Source organism: Phyllostomus hastatus, unplaced genomic scaffold (assembly GCF_019186645.2).
Source record: "Phyllostomus hastatus isolate PE091 unplaced genomic scaffold, TTU_PhHast_1.1 phas_scaffold_39, whole genome shotgun sequence".
Taxonomy (NCBI): Eukaryota; Metazoa; Chordata; class Mammalia; order Chiroptera; family Phyllostomidae; genus Phyllostomus; species Phyllostomus hastatus.
The window spans coordinates 3,676,156-3,701,028 of NW_025334028.1; the positions used below are offsets into that span (position 1 = coordinate 3,676,156).

Below are 24,873 nucleotides of genomic sequence, written 5' to 3' on the forward strand. Positions count from 1 at the left end.
ATTTAATTTAGCTGTTTTTCTAGTGATTCCTTTTGTTCTTTTATTTGGGGCTTCTTTATTTGTATACCCCTTTTCACTTTATCTTTGTGATTCTTCCTATGTATTAATGTACTGGCTGGTGTGGCTCAGTGGATTGAGCACTGGCCTGTGAACCAGAGGGCCATTGGTTCAATTCCCAGTCAGGGCACATGCCTGGGTTGTGTGCCATGTTCCCAGTAGGGGGTGTGTGAGAGGCAACCACACATTGATGTTTTTTTTCCTCTCTTTTTTCTCCCTTCCTGTTTCTCTAAAAAGTATAGATAAATAAAATCTTTTTAAAGTATGCTGTAATCTCCTGTGTTTGTGGGGTAGCCTTATGGTGTAGGTGATTTGTGGGACCCAGTTTTATTGTCTCCTTGATCTCCTGAGTTGGGTGCTCTAGAAAAGTCCCTTGTGTGGGTTATGTAGGCCCTCCTGTTGTATTTGAATCTTGATTCCTGTTGTCTGGTTCATGTGTGAGATCAAGCCTCAGGCTGGCTGAGTGTGAGGCTTAGCCCTGACCATAGAGTGCAACCTGTTATGCAGGTGCTTAGCAGAGTTTAGTGCTTGCTGCAGTCTCTCTTTGGATATTCTGTTTGTTAAGTCTGTTGGATCCTGCTCCAATATTGTCTGAATCTAGCTACTTGGTGTGTTGGTCTTGGGATTTTTGGGAGAGACTCCAGTTCAGGCCAGTATCAGATGTGTCCATGCCTGGCCCTTGGCAACCTGCTTAAAGCCATAAGTGATTCACGGTTAGTGATCCACAGTTTGTAGCTGTTTCTGCTGGGCTTTGTTACACACGGGAAAGACAAAGCTGTGTTCCAAAGTACAGCTTTTATGAGCACCAGGCCTGGGGGTGCATCAGCAAGTATTTCAAGGTGCCTCAGAATTTGCCTCTTCCTGCCTCTGCCTTCTGGCTGCCTATCAAGCTCAGGGTCTGATAGAGCTCCTGACAGAATCAGGAGGATGAGGTTATTGGACCTCCAGTGAGGGAAGGTGTCATCCAGACTTCAGGGAAAGTAGTGAGTATGATCCCCTACCTCAGAGCCACATGACTAAGTCTGTCCCAGATTTCTCTCTGATCTCAGCAGGGTGAGACCCCAGTAGTCAGGTGGGTGGGGTCTCTGGGGCCCAGTGGGCGGGTCTTCCAGAATCAAAGAGGTGGTTTCTATTAGATCTCCTGTAAGGAGGAAACATCAGTCATGTTCACAGGGAAATAGGGGAAATGGCCCTGACTAAAAATATGTTTTGAGTCTGCCCAGACTACTATGTCCTGGCTTATGCTGCTGATTCCTCAGCCAGGCTCAAATTAAGATTTGCTATGTGTGGCAAAAGGGATTTCAGAGGGTGAGGAAATTTCTTTCCTCCAGGCTGATGTAGCTTGGAGGGGATTATTTTTGCCTAGGAATTTTGGTGACTGTGGTATCCAAGAATGGCTCAGTACAGGATCCTGGTGGCTGTCTCCTCACCTCTCTTTCCAGAACCAAAAAACCCAGACTCTCCTCAGGTAGCCCTCTGTACACTGTCCTCCAACTGCTTGAGCCCAGAACAAGTGGCTATGAATGAAATTCTGTGTGTTGACCATTTAACAGGTTGCTTGGGTCTCCAATGAACTTTGTCTCTCCTTGGCAAACAGAATCACTGTCACTTTTCATAGCCAGATGCTATATGGGAACCTCTTAAGGATTTCATGCTCTGGGTTGGAAGCCTGGCTTAGGGTTCAGGCCCTGTGCCTCTCAGGGGGATCCTTCTGCAGCCGAGATATCCTTCTAGCACCTCAGCCACTGCCTGTGGGAGTGGGGCCAGCCCTTTTTGCATTTCCTTTCTTCCTACCAGTCTCAATGTGGATTCTTCTGCAGATTTCAGGTTATAAGACTCCTTTTCAGCTAGTTTTTAGTTGATTATTCATGTAATCATTTCCCAATTTAGTTGTAATTTCAGTTTGGTCTTGGGAGGAGGTAAATACAAGATCTACCTAATCTGCTGCCATTTTGAAAAGCGTTAAGATTTTTAATGCTAATTTTAAAATCTGGACTATGTTGTGATCACTCTCTGTAGATTATCTTTTATCTTAAGAGTAAGAATCATTTTCTGTTTCTTCAAATGTCAAATAGTTCTAAATTTTATTCTGGATATTTGGAATATCATGTTGAAACTAAATTCTGCTATATTCTTCAGATGATTGGTATTATTTTTGTTTATTTTGGTTTAATACATAACTCACATGGTTGGATGCAAAGTAAAAATACTGTATTTAGGCAGGAGCTCGAATGGCATTTTTTTAAGCTTTTTTTTCTGGGCTCATTAGAGTCTTCTCTATGCATGTGTGGTTTAAGGATCAGAGGGAGATTTGGGGAGCGATTACACAGTTTGCAGTTCCCAGTCTCTGGTTCTCTAATTTGTGTGATTTTCCCCTAACTTTTCCAGTGCTATATTGCCCTGAACTCTATTACCTGTTTTTTTAAGGTCTAACAACTCAGGCTTTCTATCAGTTATCAGGTTCTTGCCTGGCTCAGAGAGGGCTTGCTCTCAGACTAGGAGTCAAGAACCAAAAATACTACTCTTGGTCACCTTCTCTCAAGAATCTAATTACTCTTCATTGCTTTCAAATACTGATATTTGTATTTTGTTCATAGTTTATTGTGGCTCTGTGTGGCTCGGCTTGTCCAGTAGGTATTTGCTATGCTATACCAGAGGAGAAAGGGGGACTTTAGGTATGGTTCCTCAAACTGTCTTTTATTTGGTGAAGAATTCTTGAGCTCTTTAATGTGTAATAGAATCTGTTGGGAACAAGGAAATTAAGAACTTAATGTGACCTTAGTAAACAGGAACCGCATTGTAGCTAAAAGGAACTAACAAGGGAGACAGAGTGCAGGATGTAGTTGAGCAAACATCCTGTGTCATGCAGATGTTCTCCCCTGGGTATGCTAGATAAGCAATGCTTTGTTTAGTTTTAAAAGTTTGAATTTTACCCTGTTCCCTCGCGCGATCTCTGTAAGCAAATAGCTAACTGCCACATCAGCTTCTGTAAAACACTTGCTCGCACCAAAACCCCTATATAAGGACTTAGCTGTAAGTGCTTGGCGTGACTCTTGTCTGCAGCCCTTGTGGGTATCGTGTCTCCAGACACTTTGAGAGTTCGCCCCTGCTCAGGTTAAACTTGGCCAATAAAGCAACATCTTTGATACCCTGAAATCTCCGATATTTGTTCTCGTGTTTGCTGGATGCAACAAATCCACTCCTACTCACAAAATCTGAACTATACTTACTTTGTGTTAAGAAAAAAGTTGCTTCTCTTCATAAAATTTTAAATGTTCATTTATATTTTTAAAATATATTTTATTGATTATGCTATTACAGTTATCCCATTCCCCCCTTCATTCCCCTCCACCCTGCACACAATTTCCCACCCACATTCCCTCCCTTTAGTTCATGGCCATGTGTCATAAGTTCTTTAACTTCTACATTTCCCATACTGTTCTTGCCTTTCCCCTATTTTCTACCTACCATCTATGCTATTTTTTCTCTGTACCTTTTCCCCCTCTCTCCTTCTCACACTCCCCTGTTGCTAACCCTCCATGTAATCTCCATTTCTGTGGTTCTGTTCCTGTTCTAGTTGATTGCTTAGTTTGTTTTTGTTTTAGGTATGGTTGTTAATAATTGTGAGTTTGCTGTCATTTTACTGTACATGTTTTTTATCTTCTTTTTCTTAGATAAGTCCCTTTAACATTTAATAAAATAAGGGCTTGGTGATGATGAATACCTTCAATTTGACCTTATTTGAGAGGCACTTTATCTGCCCTTCCATTCTAAGTGATAGCTTTGCTGGATAGAGAAATCTTGGATGTAGGTCCTTGCCTTTCATGACTTGGAATACTTCTTTCCAGCCCCTTCTTGCCTGTAAGGTCTCTTGAGAAATCAGCTAACAGCCTGATGGGAACTCCTTTGTAGGTAACTGTCCCCTTATCTCTTGCTGCTTCTAGGATTCTCTCCTTCATTTTAATCTTGGCTAATATAATTATGATGTGCCTTGGTGTGTTCCTCCTTGGGTCCAACTTCTTTGGGACTCTCTGTGCTTCCTGGACTTCCTGGAAGTCTGTTTCCTTTGCCAGATTGGGGAAGTTCTCCTTTATTATTTGTTCAAGTAATTTTTCCACTTGTTGCTCTTCCTCTTCTGGTACCCCTATAATTTGGATGTTGGAATGTTTAAAGATATCCTGGAGCTTCCTAAGCCTCTCCTCATGTTTTTGAATTCTTGTTTCTCCATTCTTTTCTGATTGGATGTTTCTTTCTTCCTTCTGTATACTCCATTGATTTGAGTCCCAGTTTTCTTCCCATCACTATTGGTTCCCTGTGCATTTTCTGTCATTTTACTTAGCGTAGCCTTCATTTTTTCATCTAATTTGTGACCAAATTCAACCAATTCTGTGAGCATCCTGATCACCAGTGCTTTGAACTGTGCATATGATAGGTTGGCTATCTTTTTGTCACTTAAAAGTATTTGCTATGAAGCTTTGATCTGTTTTGCTGTTCAGGCTTTTTTTTTTTGTCTTGTTATGCCTGTTACGTATGAGGTGTGCAGCCTTAGGTGTTCACCAGGGTGGGGCAACCCAGGTTGTTGGTTTGTGATGCTGTATGTGGGGGCGAGGTCCGAGAGGGAACAATGGGGCTTGTTCCACTCTTTGTCAGATTTCAGTTCCTTCTGCCACTCTCCCCAAGCAAACTGGGCCTTCCTGGTGCTTATTTCCATGTGGGTGGGCTTGTGTACATTCTAGTACCCTATGGGTCTCTCCAAGGGACAATCCTATGAGGCTGGGAGTTTCTCCCAGCACCTCAACCCCCACAGGTGTTTTTAATGAGTGTTTTGAGGCTTTATTTCCCCATGCTGGGATCCTAGGTTGCACAATCTGTCTCACTCCTCAGTTTCTCCTGGTCTATTTGTGCATGCGAATGTGGGACCACCTGGTCAGCCAGATACCTTGCACATCATGCCCCATTTTACAATTGCCACCTCTCTGGGTGTGCCCGTTGCCACCTCACACCCAGGGCCTGCCTGCTGCCATCTTGTACACCCAGGGTTTGTCACCTTCCGTCTTGCATGCCTGGTGCCACCACTATTTTTGCTCAACCCCTCTCCACCCAGCTGCCCAACTCTGCTCCTCCTACCTGTCTGGATGAATGTGTCTATTTTAACTCCTTGGTTGTTGGACTTCCACACAGTTCAATTTTCTGTCAGTTCTGGTTGTTATTTTGTTTTAAATTGTTGTTGTCCTTATTTTGGTTGTGCGAGGAGGCACAGCATGTCTACCTAAGTCTCCATCTTGGCTGGAGGTTCTAAATGTTCATTTGTAATCTAGAAATAAAATGTTTAATTTAATTTAGTTATAATTTGCCAGATCCAAAGTCAGTTTGCATATGAAAAATCCATAGGAAGGTTTAGCTACATAAATTTTCCACCATTATGCCTGAGAAGTGTGTAGTAAACGTTTATGCTTAAATCATCATCTTGGCTCTTCATACGGAGTTTATAAAGGTAATAATTGTAAGAAAAAATTATTCAAAACAGAAGTACCAAAATGAACACTCCTCCATCAATTCTTATGTTACTTCCTAGAAAATAGCTTGCGCTCTGGAAACTGAGAACAAAGTCCTTCACGAACAACTGAAACAAGCTTTACAGGTAAAGGATATCATGTTCTTTTCAAATTGTTAGCAAGTGGAGGAAATGTCAATAAAGAGTTTTTAAATTAATAACATTGGAATTGTTAAAAGAAGTATATAATATTCTGCCAAGTTTCAAGTATATTCATTTTATGCACTAGGAATATGTTACTAGAATTTAACATTCTTTTTTTCTAATACCTAGACTTTTACTTTAAATTAAATTTATTGGGGTGACATTGCTTAGTAACATTACATAGGTTTCAAGTGTACATTTTTCTGGCACATGATCTTATATTGCATTGTGTGCCCACCACTCAAACTCAAATCATCTTCTGTCACCATATGTTTGACCCTCTTTATCGTTTTCTACTCTCCATCACCTCTCTTATGGTAACCACCATACTGTTGTCTGTGTCTATGAGTTTTTGTATGTTTTCCTTGTTTCCTCATTTGTTGCTTTCAGTTTTATAATTCACATATAAGTGAAATCATATGGCAGTAATCTAGAAAGAAAACATTCTTAAACAAAAGATATTTATTTCAAACTGACAGAATATTATAAGTAAAAGTACAATACTTCAGGTATTCAAATTAAACTCAATTAAACTGAGATAAAGGAAAAAATTGAAGAAGATTCAAATAAATGGAAGCATATACCGTGTTCATGGATTGGAAGAATTAAAATCATTAAAATGTCCATACTACCCAAAGCAATCTATAGATTCAACACAATTCCTACTAAAATATCAATGCTACATTTCACAGATCTAGAACAAAAACTCCAAAAATTTAATTGGAACAACAAAAAAATAAAACAAAACCCAAATAGTTTCAGTAATATTGAAAAAGAACAAAGTAGGAGGTATCACAATATCTGGTATCAAACTATACTACAAGGACACTGTAAAGAAAACAGTCTAGTAATGGCATGTAGGTCAATGGAACAGAATAGAGAGCCCAGAAGTAAACCCATGTCTCTATGGTCAATTAATATTTGACAAAGGGGGCACTAGCATACAATGGAGTAAAAAGATAATCTCTTCAATGAATAGTGTTGGGAGAACTGGATTGGTACATGCAAAAAAATGAAACTCAATCACCTACTTATATCAGACACAAAAATAAAATTAAGGTGGGTAAATGACTTAAATATAAGTGGTGATACCATAAAAACCCTAGTGGCAAACTTAGGTAGTAAAAGTTCAGGTATCTCACATAGCAATATTTTTGCAAATATATCTCCTGGGGCAAGGGAAACAGAGGAAAACATAACAAATGGGACTACATCAAATTAAAAAGCTTTTGCATGGCCTAGGAATCCATCCTCAAAGTGAAAGGGTACTGACTATATGGGAGAACATATTTGCCAGTGATACATTGGACAAGGATTTGATCTCCACAGTATATGAAGAACTCATATGACTCAACACCAGGAAAACAAACAATCCAATTAAATAATGGGCAGCGTACATGAATAGACACTTCTCTAAGAAGGACATAGAGATGGCCCATAGACATATAAATAATGCTCAACATCACTAGTCATCAGAGAGATGCAAATTAAAACCACAATGAGATATTATTTTATATCTTCCAAAATGGCTACCATTAATAAATCAACAAACAAGTACTGACAAGGCTGTGTAGAAAAAGCAAGCGAAATGTAACAAAAAATATTGAAATAAAGAACAAACTGACAGTACCCAGAGGGAAGCAGGGAGAGGGGAAATGGGGGGAAATAGGGGAAGGTCCATCAAGGAACATGTATAAAGGATACATAGGCAAAGCCAAAGGGGGTGGGTTCAAAGGTGGGAGTGGGGATGGGTAGGGTGGGGCTCATGGTGGGGTGAAAATGGAGACAACTGTACTTGAACAACAATATTTTTTTTTAAATAAAAGGAGACCCTAATGCACTGTTGGTGGGAATGCGATCTGGTGCAGCCACTGTGGAAACAGTATGGAGTTGCCTGAAAAAAAAAAATGGAACTAACTTTTGACACAGTGATTCCACTGCTGGAAATATACCTTAAGAACCCCAAAACACCAATTCAAAGTAACCTATGCACCTCTATGCTCATATCAGCACTATTTATAATAGTCAAGAGTTAAAAACAGTCCTAGTGTCCATCAGTACATGAGTGGATTAAAAAATATGCTCTATTTCCATAAAGGAATACTACATAGGAGAATAAAAGAAGGAATTCCTACCTTTTGTGACAGTGTGGATGGAACTGGAAACTATTATGCTAAGTGAAATGAGCAGGGCAGTGAAAGACAGATACCATATGATATCACTTATAAGAGGAATCTAATGAACAAAGTAAACTAATGGGAAAAATAGAACCAGAGGCACAGAATCGTAGAGTAGCAGTAAGAGGGAAGGGATGAGGTGGGGACTATTTGAAAGAGATTGAAGGGATTAGTCAAAGAACATATATGAAGGACCCATGGACATGGTGTGTAGATTGACTATAAAAGTGGGTGATGGGCTGGGCAGATGGGGGCAGAGGGGCTAAAAACTGAGACAAGTGTAACAGCATAAACAATAATTTAAAAAATATCATTGGGCAGTAAAAAAAAAACAGAGATATTGGCTCTTACTGCTGTTTTCCAAATTGTTGCTAAATGATATAAAAATAAAAGAAAGAAGGTACATTTTTATAAATGGATAGATAAAAGTAGTATAACATATAGTTTTCTTTCTGGAAAGAATAAGATAATATACACAAATTTGTTATTAATGATAGTGTTCAAACAGGTGGATGGAAACAAAATAGCTGCAAAAACCAACAAGTTTTTTTTTCATTAGAAGCAATAATTTGTCTATTTGGGGGCTGACTTCTCCCCAGAGCTTCTATCCTCAGTCTCTCCTCAGGTGTCTCCAGTCCACTCTGCTCACATCTTGCTGTAACCTCAAAGAGGGAGGAAGAGACAGAGAAAGAGAGATAGAGCAAAAACATCGATGTGAGAGAGAACTTTGATCACTTGATTTTTCTATACCCTTCCTTATCATGGATTGAACACAAAACCTAGCTCTAGAAGCTCAAATTTTGAGATCAGGTTGTGGGCTGGATTGTTTTTTCCTGAGTAGCTTTTCCTTATCTTGCCAAATAGGTGGGAGATGCAAACATCAATATATCAAGAGAACATCAAGAGAACATCAAGAGAAACCACCAACAAAGGAACCACCAAAAGGTAAAAACCCAAGTACAACAAAAGAGTCTGCACAAACAGAAGAAACTGGGAAGCTAGAGCATCCAGACAAGGAGATGATAAAAGAGACCACAAACTGAATCCCACAGAATTCCCACCATACAAGTCCCCTTCAAAGACAGCTAGCAAGCAAAACATCAGGAAGTGCAGAAACAGAAAAAGTCACCTGAAATGGGGAGACAAAAAAAAGAACCTGCAATCCAAAGGAATGGAGGACTACCCACTAAAGAACTAAATGAAATGGAGGTAAGCAAATTATCAGATATAGAATTCAAAATAATGGTTATAAATATGCTCAAGGAACTCACAGAAAACTACAGGGAACTGAGTGAGAACTACAATAATATCAAAAGGAAACAGAAACTATAAACAAAACCCCAAAATAAATGAACAATAAAATCTCAGAAATGAAAAACACACTAGAAGAAATTACAAGCAGGTTGAATGAAGTAGATGATTGAATCAGTGAGCTGAAAGACAAGATAGAAAAACCCCCCACAAACAGCAAAAAAAGGGAAAAGACTCATAAAGAATGAACAGGTGGTAAGAGAACTGTAAGACAACATGAAACAGAATAATAACCATACAATAGGGATACCAGAGAAACAAAAAGAAGACAAAGGGATAGAAAACTTGTTTGAAAAAGTAATGATGGAAAACTTCCCTAATTTGATGAGAAAAAAAGTCACATAAATACAGGAAACACAGACAGTTTGAATCAAGAGGAACCCAAAGAGACCCACTTCAAGACATATCATTATTAAAATGGCAAAATTCCAAGACAAAGAGAGAATCTTAAAGTCAGCAAGGGAGAAACAGGAAGTAACATAAAAGGGAGCCCAGATAAGACTAGCAGCTGATTTCTCAATAGAAATTCTCCAAGCCAGAAGAGAATGGCAAGAAATATCCCAAATAATGAAAACCAAATGCCTACAACCGAGACTACTTTATCCAGCAAGGCTCTCAATTAAAATGGAAGGCACAATAAGGAGTTTCCCAGACAAAAGAAGCCTCAAAGAATACACTTCCTCCAAACCAACTCTGTAAGAGAAGCAAAAGGGTCTCCATTAAGAAAAGGAAAAAAAAGTAAGAGAGGAACACAGGTACAAAAAAATGGCAGTGAATAAGTACCTATCAATGATAACCTTCAAAGTAAATGGATATAATACTCCAATCAAAGAACATAGAGGAGCTGAATGGTTAAGAAAGCATGACCCACACATATGCTGCCTACAAGAAACCCACCTCAAAACAAAAGACCTACACAGACTAAAAGTGAAGGTCTAGAAACAAATATTCCAAGCAAATGGATAGGAAAAAAAAATCCAGGAAAGCAATACTCATATCAGAAAAAACAAACTTCCAAGAAAAGGGCCATAAAAAGACACCCTGAAGGTCACTTCTTAATATTTGAAGGAAGAATCCATCATGAAGACATAAACACCATAAATATATATGCACCCAACATAGCAGCGCCCAAATACATAAAGAAAATCTTGGAGGACTTCAAGAAAGACATTGACAGCAGCCCAATTATAATGGGGGATTTCAACATCCCACTGTCAAAAATGGTTAATCTTTCAAATAAAATATTAACAAAAATATTGCAGCATTGAACAATGTCCTAGATCAAATGGAATTAACTGATATATATAGAACCTTTCATACCAATGAAGCAAAGTATTTATTCTTTTCAAGTGGATATGAGACATGTCCAAAGACAGACCACATGATAGATCTCAAAACAAGCCTCAACAAATTCAAAAAAATTGAAATTATATCAAGCATTCTCTCTGACCACAAGGGACTGAAACTAGAAACTAACCTCCAGGAAAAAACTCAAAAACACCCAAACTCATCGATATTGAATAGCATGCTGTGAAACAATGGGTCAAGAATGAGATCAAGGAAGAAATAAAAAAGTTTCTGGAAACAAATGAAAATGAACTCACAACAGCCCAAACCTTATGGGACACAGCAAAGGCAGTCCTGAGAGGGAAGTTCATAGGGATACAGACCTACCTAAAAGAAAAAAAAAAGAAAAGAAACATTTCAAATAAACGACCTAACTCTACCAGAAACCAGATAGAGACACACCAAAGAAAGGAAACTTCAGGCAATATCACTGATGAACATAGATGCTAAAGTTCTCAACAAAATATTGGCAAACCACATCCAACAATGCGTTAAAAAGATCATACACCATGACTAAGTGGGATTCATCCCGGATGCATGAGCGGTACAATATTCACAAATCAATAAATGTAGTACATCACATAAACAAAAGGAAAGACAAAAATCACATCAATAGATGTGTAAAAAGCATTTGATAAGATACAACACCCATTTATGATTAAACCACTCAGCAAAAGGGGAATAGAGGGACATTCCTCAACATAATAAAGGCCCTATATGGGAGACATACAGCCAACATTGTACTCAATGGACAAAAACTGAAAACTTTCCCTCTAACATCAGGAACAAGACAAGGTTGTCTACTTTCACCCCTTCTATTCAACATAGTATTAGAAGTCCTAGCCAGACCAATCAGACAGGAAAAGGAAATAAATGGCATCCAAATAGGAAAAGAGGAAAGGAAATGGTCATTGTTTGCAGCTGACATGATAGCATACATAGAAAATCCTAGAGATTACACCAAAAAACTGCTCAACCTAATAAATGAATTTAGCAAAATAGTGGGATAAAAAGTCAATATTTAGAAATCAAGACATTTTTGTATGCCAACAATGAAACAACAGAAGCAGAAACCAGGAAAAAAAATCCCATTTGATACAGCAACAAGAAAAAATAAGATACCTAGGAATAAACCTAATGAAAGAGGTAAAAGGCCTATACTCAGAAAACTACACAACACTGAAGAAAGAAATTAAGGAAGACACAAACACATGGAAGCATGTACCATGTTCATGGATGGGAAGAATTAACATCATCAAAATGTTCATTCAACCCAAAGCAATTTATAGATTCAATGTAGTACCTATTAGAGTACCAATGACATACTTCACAGATATAGAACAGACACTTCAAAAATTTACACGGGACCATAAACAACCCTGAAGCTGTAGCAACTTTGAGAATGAAAAAAAAGTATGAGGGATCACAATACCTGATATCAAACTGTATTACAAGGCCACTGTAATCAAAACAGACAGATACAGGCACATAAGAACATACACATAGCCAATGGAACTGAATAGACAGCCTCGATATAAACCCAAGTCTCTGTGGTCAATTAATATTTGACAAAGTGGGAAGAAGCATAAAAGGGAGTAAAAATAGCCTCTTCAACACATGCAGTTGGGAGATCTGGATAGCTTCATGCAAAAAAGTGAATGTTTATAACCAACTTACACTATACACAATATGAATAAATTCAAGGTGGATAAAAGACTTAAATATAAGTCATGACACCATAAAAGTCTTTCAGAACACAAGCAAGAAAATCTCAGATATTCCAGGTAGCAATATTTTCACTGATATGTTCCCAAAGCAAGGGACATAAAGGAAAGAATAAACAAATGGGATCTCATCAAAATAAAAAGCTTCTGAATGGCTAAAGGAAACAGCACTAAAAGGAAAAGAAAACCAACTGTATGGGATAACATGTTTGCAAATGATACCTCAAACAAAAGTTTGATTTTCAATATATATAAAGAATTCACACAACTCATCTCTAGGAAGACAAACAACCCAATTAAGAAATAGGCCAAGGACTTGAACAGACATGTCTCTAAGGAGGACATACAGAGGGCCCAGATATATATGAATAGATGCTCATCATCACTAGCCATCAGAGTGATGCAAATTAAAACCACAATGAGATACTACTTCACACCAGTCAGAATGGTCATCATAAACAAAACAACAAACAACAAGTGTTGGAGAGGCTGTGGAGAAAAGGGAACCTTAGTATATTGTTGGTGGTATTCCAGACTGGTGCAGGCACTATGGAAAATAGTATGGAATTTCCTCAGAAAACTAAAAATGGAACTGCCTTTTGATCCGGTGATTCCACTGCTAGGATTAAATCCTAAGAACACTGAAACACCAACCCAAAGGAACCTATGTATCCCAATGTTCATAGAACCACAATGTACAATAGGCAAGTGCTGGAAGTAACCTAAGTGCCTATCAGTAAATAAATGGATCAAAAAACTATGGTACATTTACATGATGGAATACTATGCAGCAGGAAGAAAGAAGGAGCTCCTACCCTTTGAGACAGCATGGATGGAACTGGAGAGCATTATGCTAAGTGCAATAAGCCAGGTGGTGAAATACAAATACCATGTATCTCACCTTTAAGTGGAACCTTAATAAACAAAATGAACAAGTAAGCAAAATATAACCAGAGGCATTGAAATTAAGAACCATTTTATAGTAACCATAGGGGAGTTGGGAGGGGATAATGGGGGGGAGTGTGAAGGGTTTTCAGGAACAAATATAAAGGACTCATGGATAAAACCAAGGGGTATGGAATTAGGAGAGGGAGCTGGGCATGGCTGGGGTGGGGGTGGGGAGAGGTGGGGAGAAAAGGCAGAAAACTGTACTTGAACAACAATAAAATAAAAATAAATAAATTTAAAAAGAAGAAATCATTTAATCATGGTGGTGTACACCTGAAACTAATATAATTATGTGAACTGTAAATCAAAACCAAAAACAAATATAAAATGATTAAAAATAATGCAAGAAAAATAAGTTTTTATCTGGAAAATATAGATGAAACTTTATATTCATAATATTAGAATAGCATATTTAACAAAAAATACATAAATTTTTATGAAGAAATACACTTACTGAGAGATACAGGTGAAGAGCGAAGAAATAATGTATATTTTTTGGTTTTAAAGTCTCAGTAATATAATTTGATTTTTTAATTTCTTCAAATTCATATACAAACAACACAATTTATTTCTAAATATGAATGAAAATATATTTTAGCTTAACCAGAACTATTGTAGGATACATTGAGATAAGAAATTGGTGAGTATATGAAATAACAAATAAGTAAAGTTTACTAACTTATAAATCATGTAAAGTTTACATTTATATAATATAAAATTGCAAAAACTAAAGCAGTGTGGTTCTGGACTGAATGAAAAGTTTAGAAACAGATTCAAATGAATGTATAATAATTTATTATTTTATACTTCTAGATATTAATTTCTTATAGGTTATAATAGTCATAAAAGAGTATTGTTAAAAATAGTTCTGTAGTTCATGTAATATGCCAAAATAAATTGCCTGTTGATACAAGATTTGAATGTAATAAATGCATTCTGAAGATATTAGAAGAAAGGGTTGATAGCAATTATCTGGCCTTGGCTATAGCAAGACTTTCTAAGCATTGCACCACAAAGAAATATGTTATTACATGGGAAAATTGTACAGGTATATGCAGGGAAATGAATTAGATCACCAACTTACACTGTACCTAAGAATAAACTCAAAATGGATAAAAGACTTAAATGTAAGTTGTGAAACCATAAAAATCCCAGAAGAAAACAAAAGCATTAAAATCTTAGACATTTTTGGTAGCAATATTTTTGCTGATATATCTCCTAGGTCAAGGGAAATAAAGGAAAAAAAATAAGTGGGACTACATCAAACTAAAAAGCATGCAAAGAAATCTTTCTGCACAGCAAAGAAATCAACAAAATTGAAATGGAACACATTATGCAGAAGAACATATTTGCTAGTGATGCAAGATTGGACCCCACAAACCTGGAATTATCTTCTGGAGGGCAGACCTCTTGTGGTACCGGCTTCTCATACTAGATTAGTGTTCTGGTAACCCATCTACATCATTTGGCATTGTTATGAGAGGCTGCACTCCAGTGAATTTTTTTGAAGACTGTCTCAATCCATTTGCCCATTTCATGATGATTTACAAGCTTACCTGCCCACATTGTACTGAATGTTCCGCAGTTTTTGACCAAATATGGCAAACACCCATGCAACCAGCCTCTCTGTTTACCTGATCTCACCTTAAGCAATTTTCTTTTTGGTTCCCCAGATCAAAAAAGCCCTCAAACAAACATTTTGCCAATGTGGAAGAGGTGGGGAAAAATGGCAGAAGCACTAAAAGGCATCAAAATGGATGAGTTCAAAAACTGTTTTGAAAAAATGTCTTGATAGGTGTACTGCATCAAATGAAAAGAACTTTGAAGGTGACTGAATTCTAAACATGGAAGAATAAATATACAATTTTTAATAAATAACTTCTGGGGTTTTTTGGGTGCTCTCTGATACATCTGATAAGGGGTTAATTTCATAAAAGTATAAAACTTATACTACCTAACACTAGGAACACAAATTAAATTTGAAAAATGAGCAAAGGACTTGAATAGACATTTCTCCATAGGTCATACATATGGCCAATATATTGAAAAAATGCTCAACATCACTAATCATCAAAGGGATGAAAATTAAAACCACTTTACTGCCATAACTGGTGTGGCTTAGTGGATTGAGTGATGGCCTATGAATCAAAGGGTCGCCAGTTCCATTCCCAATCAGGGCACATGCCCATGCTGGGGGCTGGGTCCCTGGTAGGAGATGCATGAGAGGCAACCATGCATTGATGTTTTTCTTCCCCTCTTTCTCCCTTCCCCTGTCTAAAATAAAATATTAAAAAAAAACACTTTCCCATTTAAAAAATCTTCAGAAATGCCCTATTTTATGAAATAAAAACATATTTCTTTAGCACAGCATCCAGTCCCTCTGACAAGGATCTCTCCTACCTCATCCCACGTATTGCTTTACAGTCTAATGTTATTCCCCATTCCAAGCAATTCCCCATTCATTATATTTGTTCATGCTGTATCTTCATCACTAAACTAATTCTTACTTATGTTTTAAGGTTGTGTAAAATCTTCCTAGCTTTCTCAAATTGAATAAATTGACTCCTTTCTGTAGACTCATGGCAAATTACACAAACATTTATCATTTATTACACTATGAAAAATGATATTTTATGTGCTTGTGCCCTTAGTAAGTTTTAGATTTTATGGGGGGGGGGAACCAATAGGTTTGTTTTATGTTTTAAAAAGACTTTATTTATTTACTATCAGAGAGTGGTTATGGGAGGGAGAGGGGAATAGAAACATAAATGTGTGAGAAAAACATTGATTGGTTGCTTCTTAAACTAACCAAGGATGAACCTGCAACCCAAGCATGTGCAATGACAGAGAATTGAACTGGTGAGCTGTCGCTTTAGGGAATGATGCCTAACTAACTGAATTGTGCCAATCAGATGGTTACCATTATCTACTTTTCCTTCCTTTCATATACAGTCACCAAGTTTTGCCAATTTGACAAGGCACATATTTCTCAAATCTGCCCCCTTCTCTTTTACCTGTGCTCTAATATAGGCACTTATTACACATATAAGATACAGCAAAAACTTTTTCGTACTCCTGGACCCCAAATCTAGTTTCTACAATGTGGCTAGAATAAGCTTAAAAATAAAATACAATGATGTCACTCCCCTACAAAAAAAACCCACAACAACCTTCAATGATTCCCTATTATATAACATAAATAAATGAATTAACTAACTAATTAATTTTTAAGAAGTTCCTTAGCACAGCATCTAGTGGCTCTGACTAGGTTCTCCTCTACAATATCTCTACCTATTGCTTTATGGTCTAATACCATTCCAGTTGTTAATTCCCCATTCATGCTATTTGTTCATACTTGATCTTCCTCTTAAAGTGCCAAACATCTCCCTTCTTAAATTAACCAAGTCCTCCTCATGTTTTAAGATTCCATAAAATGTTACAACTCCTCAAATTGAACAAACTGGCTCCTTTCCATAGACTCACTACAAATAATACAAATATTTATCATGCATTACACTATGAAAAATAATATATCATGTGTTTGTGCCCTTAGTAAATTTTTGGGTTTTATGGGGGTACCAAACAAATTTTAGTCATTTTATACTCTCAGAATCTGCAATATAATGAGAACTTTTATTGAAAATATCAAACTCACTATTAAATATCTTTTTAATTAAATTAATTGAGGTGACATTGGTTAACAAAATGTTACAGGTTTCAAGTGTACAGTTCTATGATACATCATGTGTATATTGCATTATGTGTTCACCAACCAAGGTCAAATCTACTTCTGTCTCCATATATTTGATCCCCATTATTCTTACTACCTTCCCTATACCCTTCCTTCCCTCTGGTAACACCTTTTTCAATTCACTGTTGTATAATTTTATGACTATAAACCCTTAAACTTACATCTCAAAATATTAGTGTATTTAAGTAACATTATGAAGGCAAACATATATAAAATATCACCTTCAATTTTCTGCAGCACATTTTCATCACCTTGTACTGTTTCTGGTAGATTTTCACTATTCCTATTAAAATGTCAATAAATAAAACATATTTATTATCAAAGAATAAGATTCTTAGATAAGAACTAGAATATACACTCTATACATATTCAGTTTTTAAAATAAACTCTAACATGTTCTTTAACCTTTACTCACTGACAATAAGTTATTAGGGAGAAAAAAAGTTTAAAAAGGCAAACAATGTGATTCTATGAATGCTATATGTTCCATGAATACAATTAGGTATACCATAACATTAACAACAAAAATAGCAAAAGTAAAATAGGTCGAAGCATGAGATATCCTTTTACTAATGTGCTATTAATGGTGTATGCATTAAGAGCACAAGTTCTAGAGTGAGAATACTTGGCCCAAAACCTGTTTTACCCACTTACTAATTATGTGACCTTGTTACTTAAGTTACTGAACGTCTCTGAACTTCACTTTCCTTGTCTACTAAAACTAAGCTATTAGAGTACTTATAAAGCACTCCTAAGGATCACAGGATACATGAAAAGTTACAAGGAGAATATCTAGCATACAGCAGACAATTAAATTTCAGGTGTTAATATTAAAATGTGACTAGAAACTAATTTCATACCTCACCACAGATAGCTGAAAAAGAATATATCTGGGCCTCTGAACCAAGGATCTATTTTGAAACTCCTGTGGGAGCCAACTCATGTACCACTCCCTTCATCCCTTTAAGTCTAATCACTGGCAAATGAAGCTATCAATAATGTACTTGTAAAATAAATAGTTGTCCCTCCCAATTATGGGCACTTTCTATTTTGACACTATAAAATTAAGAGGTTTGGTATATATTTAATATAAACAAAAAGAGTTGTTTATAAATATAAAATTTTACTTAGATAGGTTGCTACAACAGATCAGTACAAAGTTAACAGAATTATGATGGAACAAATGAAAAAATATTCCATATTCACGGAATGAAATAATTAACATTGTTAAAATGCCCGTACTACCCCAAGTGATCTATAGATTCAGTGCAATTCCCATCAAAACTCCAATGATACTTTTCATAGAAATAGAACAATACTAAAATTCATATGGAATAGATAAAAGCCTACATAGCCAATGAAACCTTCATAAAGATCAAAGCTGGAGAAATCATACTTCCTGGTTTCAAGCTATACAAATCAATACATTGTGGTGCTGGCATAAAAATAGGCACATAGAACAACTGAACAGAAGAGAGAGCCCTCATGCAAGCGATCAATTCATCTTTGACAAGGATGTCAATAATATGCAAGAAAGGAAAGGCAATCTCTTCAATAAATGGTGCTGGAAAAAATAGGATATCTGCACATAAAAGAACAAAATAAGGTCATTGTTTCATTCCACACAAACAAAAAATTAGCTCAAAATAAATTAAAGACTTAAGTGTAAGTTTGAACACATAAAACAGCTAGAAAAAAACTAGGAAAAAAGACTCCTTGAAATTGGTATTGACAATGATATTTTAGATGCTACACCAAAATTACAGTCAACAAAAGCAAAGCAAAAGTAAACAAGTGAAATTACATCAGATATAAAAGTTTCTGTACAAAGAAAGAAATATCAACAAAATGATAAGGCGACCTATAGAATGGGAGAAAGTATCTGTACACCATATATCTGATAATGGATTTATATCCAAAACAATAAGCAAGTTATACAAATCAAAATCAAAAAATAAATACAGCTTTTAAAATAGGGAAAGAAATGAACAAATGAATAGACATTTTCCACATAAGACAGACAAATGGCCAACAGGCACATAAAAAGGTAGTCAACATCACTAATCATCAGGGAAATACAAAGCGAAACCACAATGAGATATCACCTCACACCTGTTAGGATGGCCATTACTAAAATGACAACAGATAAGTGTTGGTGAGGATGTGGAGAGAGGGAACACTTGCACACTGCTGTTGACAATGTAAATTTTAGAGGCTTAAGGGGTAACAATATGTTCCTAAATTTTTTTTTTAAAAACAACTGCCACCATATAGTCCACCAATCCCACTTCCAAGTATTTATCAAAAAAAAAGTGCAATCTGTATCTCCAAAGAGATATCTTTACTCCCTCATTTACTGCAGTATTGCTGATAGCTGCCAAGATATGGAAACAACTTAACTTACAGTGATAAATGTATACAGAAATCATGGTAAATATATTAAAAAGGAATATTACTCAGCCATAAATACAAAATGCTATTGTCACAACATAGATGAACCTGGAGAACACTGTGCTAAGTGAAATAAGCACAACAGATAAAGACACATCATATGTGGAGTCATATGTATAAGTCTCACTTATACGTGGAGTCTGACTAAAAAAGTCAGACTCTTAGAACCAGAGAGTACAATGGTGGTTTCCAGGGTCTGGGGGATTGGGGAAATGGGGAAATGTTGGCCAAATGGTACAAACTTTCAGCTATAAGTTTAATACATTCTAGAGATCTTACATACATCATGGTGTTTACAATTAATAACACTACTGTACTGTATTCTTGAAATCTGTTAAGAGAGTGGATCTGAAATGTTCTCACAACATGCACACAAATAGTAACTCTGTGAAGGGGGAAGAAATCACAGAAGGTATTCTGTAGTGATGATTTATTCATCTACTTAATTTCCAGGCAGGTAATCCTCAAATATAAAAATGAGCATCAGCAGATAATGGGAGTATCACTATAATCATTCATTTGAATCTCTACCTACTGGGAAAAAAAGAAAGGCTTTTCTCAACTAAAAGGAGAAATTTATTCTTTGGAACATATCCCTGTCCCTATATAATTTTAAATAATGATGTTCATGAACAATAAAATATTTAATCATACTTTAGTTTCCTATTTATTATGAAGGCTACTCAGTCATACTAAAAAGTTTATAGGTCAGATATTCCAAAGCCAGCAATGTTTGGAAGAACTTTCCAACAGTAGCCATAGCTACTAAGCACTTGAAGTGTAGCTGGTATAACTAAGAAATTGATTTTTTAATTAAATTGAATTGAATTGAATTTTAATAGCCACTATGGCTAGTGTCTACTGTGTTAAACAGTGCCACTTCAAACTATTAAAGTTTTCAAACAGAAACAAGCTGACTAGACCTTCTGATTTGACCTAGAAGCTCTATGTGTAGTATAATATCTGAACCATTACCTCACATTCATTATTAGTTACATACCCAATTATGTTTTCATTCTACAAACTCACATTTTACTTACTCGGGCTTGTATAACATGACTTTAGCAGAGCTTTCAAATCCATCTTTAAGGTGACTTTTCAGCTCTTCAAGGTTTTGCACACACTTCATTGCTTGTGTGACACTTAGAGTGGCTGCTTTATCAGGGGCCGGCAACTCTGCTTCTGAAAGACTTTGATCTTTACTTACCTAAAACAATTAAAATTAGCAAGGTACTTAGGAAATACTCATTTTGCTCCCCTACTTCAAAGAACTTCCATTGTTTCATTTATCATGTCTAAATAATTTTATATTTTTCTTATATAGCTATAGCCAAATATACAAATATACTTATATGAACAATTGCCTATCAACAGAATTATAGCTAAGTGTTGACTTTTACAAGTCAAAATTCAAGTCCAAATCTTCTAGTTGTTATTTTAACACATATGAATTTTAAACAAGTGCAATAACAATTATGGCAGCATTAACTGCAACTCAAGTTATTCACAAGATAATTTAAAGTAATTGCTTCCTCAAAATCCATGCTAAGAATACCCTTATTGTGATAAATTATGGAAAAATTTGCTCTCAAATGCAAATATCTTTTAATACTAACCCCCCAGAAATCAATATATAAAGGTCTACAGAGCTGGCATTCCTCAGTCTGCATGGAAGACCCATTTGAGTGTCTCACGCTTTTCAGAATAGACCAATCTACAAAGTAATGAGAAGTCGGGAGAATTAGCAAAATCCACTATATAAGATGACAGACCATAATTGGTATTAAAGGCAATAACCCTACTTAAAGAAAGGTCAGCAAGAATGAGTGCCTCCAAGTAACTTCAGAGGAATGGCAGTGTGAGCGATCCCCTTGGTGTCTCCCCTTGAAGTTCTGAATATTTGAATAGCTCTAACTCAACAAAGAATTCCCTGCTCAATGGACAAATGTAATTGAGAGTTCCATGTATTGAAACATCTAAAGTAGGCAAGTGGAGCAGAAAAGAGATGCGAAAAGGGGAGTGGAGCTGACAGGAGCCAAGGATGCAGCCCCGTAGCCAGGAGCTCAAGGCAGGACTCTTATCAGAGAGGGAAGGAATCTGATGGTGGCTGACACCCACTTCAGCCAGAAGCAACAAAGATGCTCAGTGGGCACTCCTGCAGGAGTTGCAGCTGAGCTGAGGGACCTGGAAAAGGACTCAACACAAGAGTGAGGCTGGGGTTTTTGGGCGATGGGCATTTCAGATGGAGAAACAAAGCCATGAGCCTGGCCACCTCCACTTAGCTTCCCAGAACGTGCCTCCCTTTTCTCCTGGTAGGGGTTACAAAGACCATTATCTGTGAGCCCCAGAACTAGCATGGCAGAATTGCATTTCTCCCTTAGCTAAGGACACATTCTGTGACTATTCCTGAAAACAGAGGCATAGGGAGCACCCCGAGGAGGACCAAGGTCACCATTACCAGTAGGGCAAAACAGCAAGCTGGTGCATTGCCCCAGTTCTCACCCAACCTCAATGCATCATGGGTACACTGAGGACAGCCAGAGACAGCAGGGCTACCCTGGGATTTCACAGAGCTAAAACCAACCAACCAACCAACCAACCAACCAAAAAAACAAACAAACAAACAAAAAGCTTATGATCCAGTGCCCCCTACTGAAAAATATAACAAAGACCTCTTCATATTAATCTGCTAGAGAAATTCCCTTCGCAAATTGATGGTGCCTACATAAAGAAGAAATCCATCAAATACCATGAATAATCAAGGTAGCACTGCAGCTCAGAAATAATATTAAAAATCTCCAATAAAACAAGCTTACAAACACAGAAATATGTGACACAAATGAAGGAGAATTCAAGATTGGAGTTCTGAAATACTCAATGAGATGTAAGAAGGTACAAACAGACAATTTCACAAGCTCAGCAAACAATGAATTAAAGGAGTGCTTCACCAAGGAGACTGAAACTTCAAAAAACAAACAGGCAAAAATATTGGAGACGAAGAGTTCAATAAAAGAGATCAACAATGAACTAGTGAGCCTAGGATACAGAGCACATCAAATGGATAAAAGAATCAGTGGTATCAAAGATGGAAATCTAGAAATGACACAAACAGAAGAGAGAGATCTGAGCATAAAAAAAAAGAGCTCTATGAGAACTATATCTGATTTTATCAGTAAAAGCTTTATAAGTATAATAGGCATACTGGAAAAAGAAGACAGGGAGAAAGGAACTGAGAGCCTGTTCAAAGAGTAGATGAGAACTCCCCAAACCTGCAGAAAGAACTAGATCCTCAAATCCAAGAAGCAAACAGAACACCTAGTTACCACAGTATAAAGAAGCCTTCTCCAAAACACATTGTATTAAAACCATCAAAAATTAATGACAAAGATAAGATTCTCAAGACAGCCAGGGAAAAGAAAAAAGTAACCTACAAAGGAGAGCCCATCAGATTATCATCAGACTTCTCAGCAGAAACTCTACTAGCCAGAAGAGAACGAAACCAAATATTCAAACAACTGAAAGAGAGAACTTAACAGCCAAGAATAATATATCCAGCAAAGTTATCCTTTAAATATGAAGGAGAAATAAAGGAATTTTCCAGACATACAAAAGCTGAGGGAATTCATTACCAAATGACTTCCAGTATAGAAAATACTCAAAAAAGTTATTCTACCTGAAATGAAGAACAAAAGGTAACAAACCTATGAGCAAGATGAACAACAAACTTAGAGCACAGAGAAAGGATAATTTGTGACAATAAAATCATAAAAAGGGAAGGGGGAAATATCTGAATTAGCCAAAAAGTGATGAAGTTAAGATGCATCAAGAAAACTACTGTATACATGAAACTTAATTTTTCATAAATCCAATGGTAACCCCTGACAAAAAACAAAAAAAAAACTGAGACTCATAGTGTATAAAAGAGGAAATAGAGCATGGAAGTTAGGAATGCCATCAAACAAATACACCAGACAAAAACACAAAAACAACCAATAGAGGTGGAGAGCTTCAAGAAAACAAAGGATAAAATAGCTGTAGGAAATCCTCGCACATAATAAATGTAAATGGACTGAATTTACAAATAAAGAGGTGAATTCCCAGAGTAACAAACTGAATCAAAAAACAAAACCCAGCCCTTACTGGTATCACTCTCTTGGTTGAGCAACTTTCTGCAAATCAAAAGGTCATCAGTTTGTTTGATCTCCTGTCAGAACACATGCCTGGGTTGCAGGTTCAGTGCCTGGTTGGGGCACATATGAGAGGCAACCGATTGACGTGTCTCTCACACATCAATGCTTCTCTTTCTCTCTTGCTCTCTCCCTTTCCCTCCTAAAATAAATAATTAACATATTTTAAAAAACCCCAAGCATGTGGTGCCTTCCAGAGACACATGTAAGGTGCAAAGACAAAGCTAAATTTAAAGTGAAAATATGGACAATCATTCTCCAAGAAAATATCCACAGAAAAGCAAGTGTAGCTATACTTATACTGACAAAATAGATTTAAAGTGAACTAAAGTAACAAGATTTAAAGATAAACATCTTATAAAAATATTGGAGACACTACATCGAGATGATATAACTCTTCTTAATATATATGCATCCAACAAGGAAACATAAAATATGTAAATGTTCTACTAAAGAAATCTATAGGGAGAAATTGACAAAAGCACATCCATAGTAAGGGACCACCCTCCTCTACTGACCTCTCTAGACACTCTGTCCAGACAGAAAATTTAAAAAAATATATCTGCCTTAAGTGACACCATAGACAAAATATACATTTAGAAAACCTTTCATCACAGAACATCAGATTACACATTCTTCCTCAGTGCACATGGAACTTCTCAAGAACAAACCATATGTTGGGTTACAAAACTAGCTTTAACAAATTTAAAAATGTTGACAACTTATGAAGGTGATTCCACAAACACAATGCTTTGAAACTTTGAAACTCAAACACCAAATTGCACCATACCCATACACAAAATCAAGATGGATAAAAGCTTTACATGTAAGTCATGACACCATAAAAATCCTTCAGGAGAACATAGGCATGAAAATCCCAGATATTCCACACAGTAATATTTTCACTTGTATGTTCCCTTGAATAAGGAACATAAAGGAAAGAATAAAGAAATGGGTTTCATCAAAATAAAAAGCTTCTGCATAGCTAAGTAAAACATCAGCATAATGAAAAGGGAACCAACTGTATGGGAAAATGTATTTTCTAATTATGCCTTCAAAGAAGGGTTTGATCTCCAAAATTTATAAATAAATCTTAAGACTCCACATCAAGAAGACAAACAATCCAGTGAAAAAATGGGCAAAGGACATAAATAGACAGTTCTCTAAGGAGGACATTTGGAGAGGGTCCAGAGACATAAGAAAAGATGCTCAGCATCACTAA

General features: G+C 36.5%; 1 protein-coding gene across 1 annotated transcript in view; it reads left to right on the forward strand.

Annotated features, from left to right (window-relative positions):
• CCDC7 (coiled-coil domain containing 7) overlaps positions 1-24,873 on the forward strand; it is a 185,219-nt gene that overhangs the window by 141,244 nt on the left and 19,102 nt on the right. Inside the window, exon 12 of the mRNA XM_045820006.1 lies at positions 5,633-5,698. Within this exon, the coding sequence (XP_045675962.1) occupies positions 5,633-5,698 (66 nt within the window). The remainder of the gene's footprint in view (positions 1-5,632; positions 5,699-24,873) is intronic.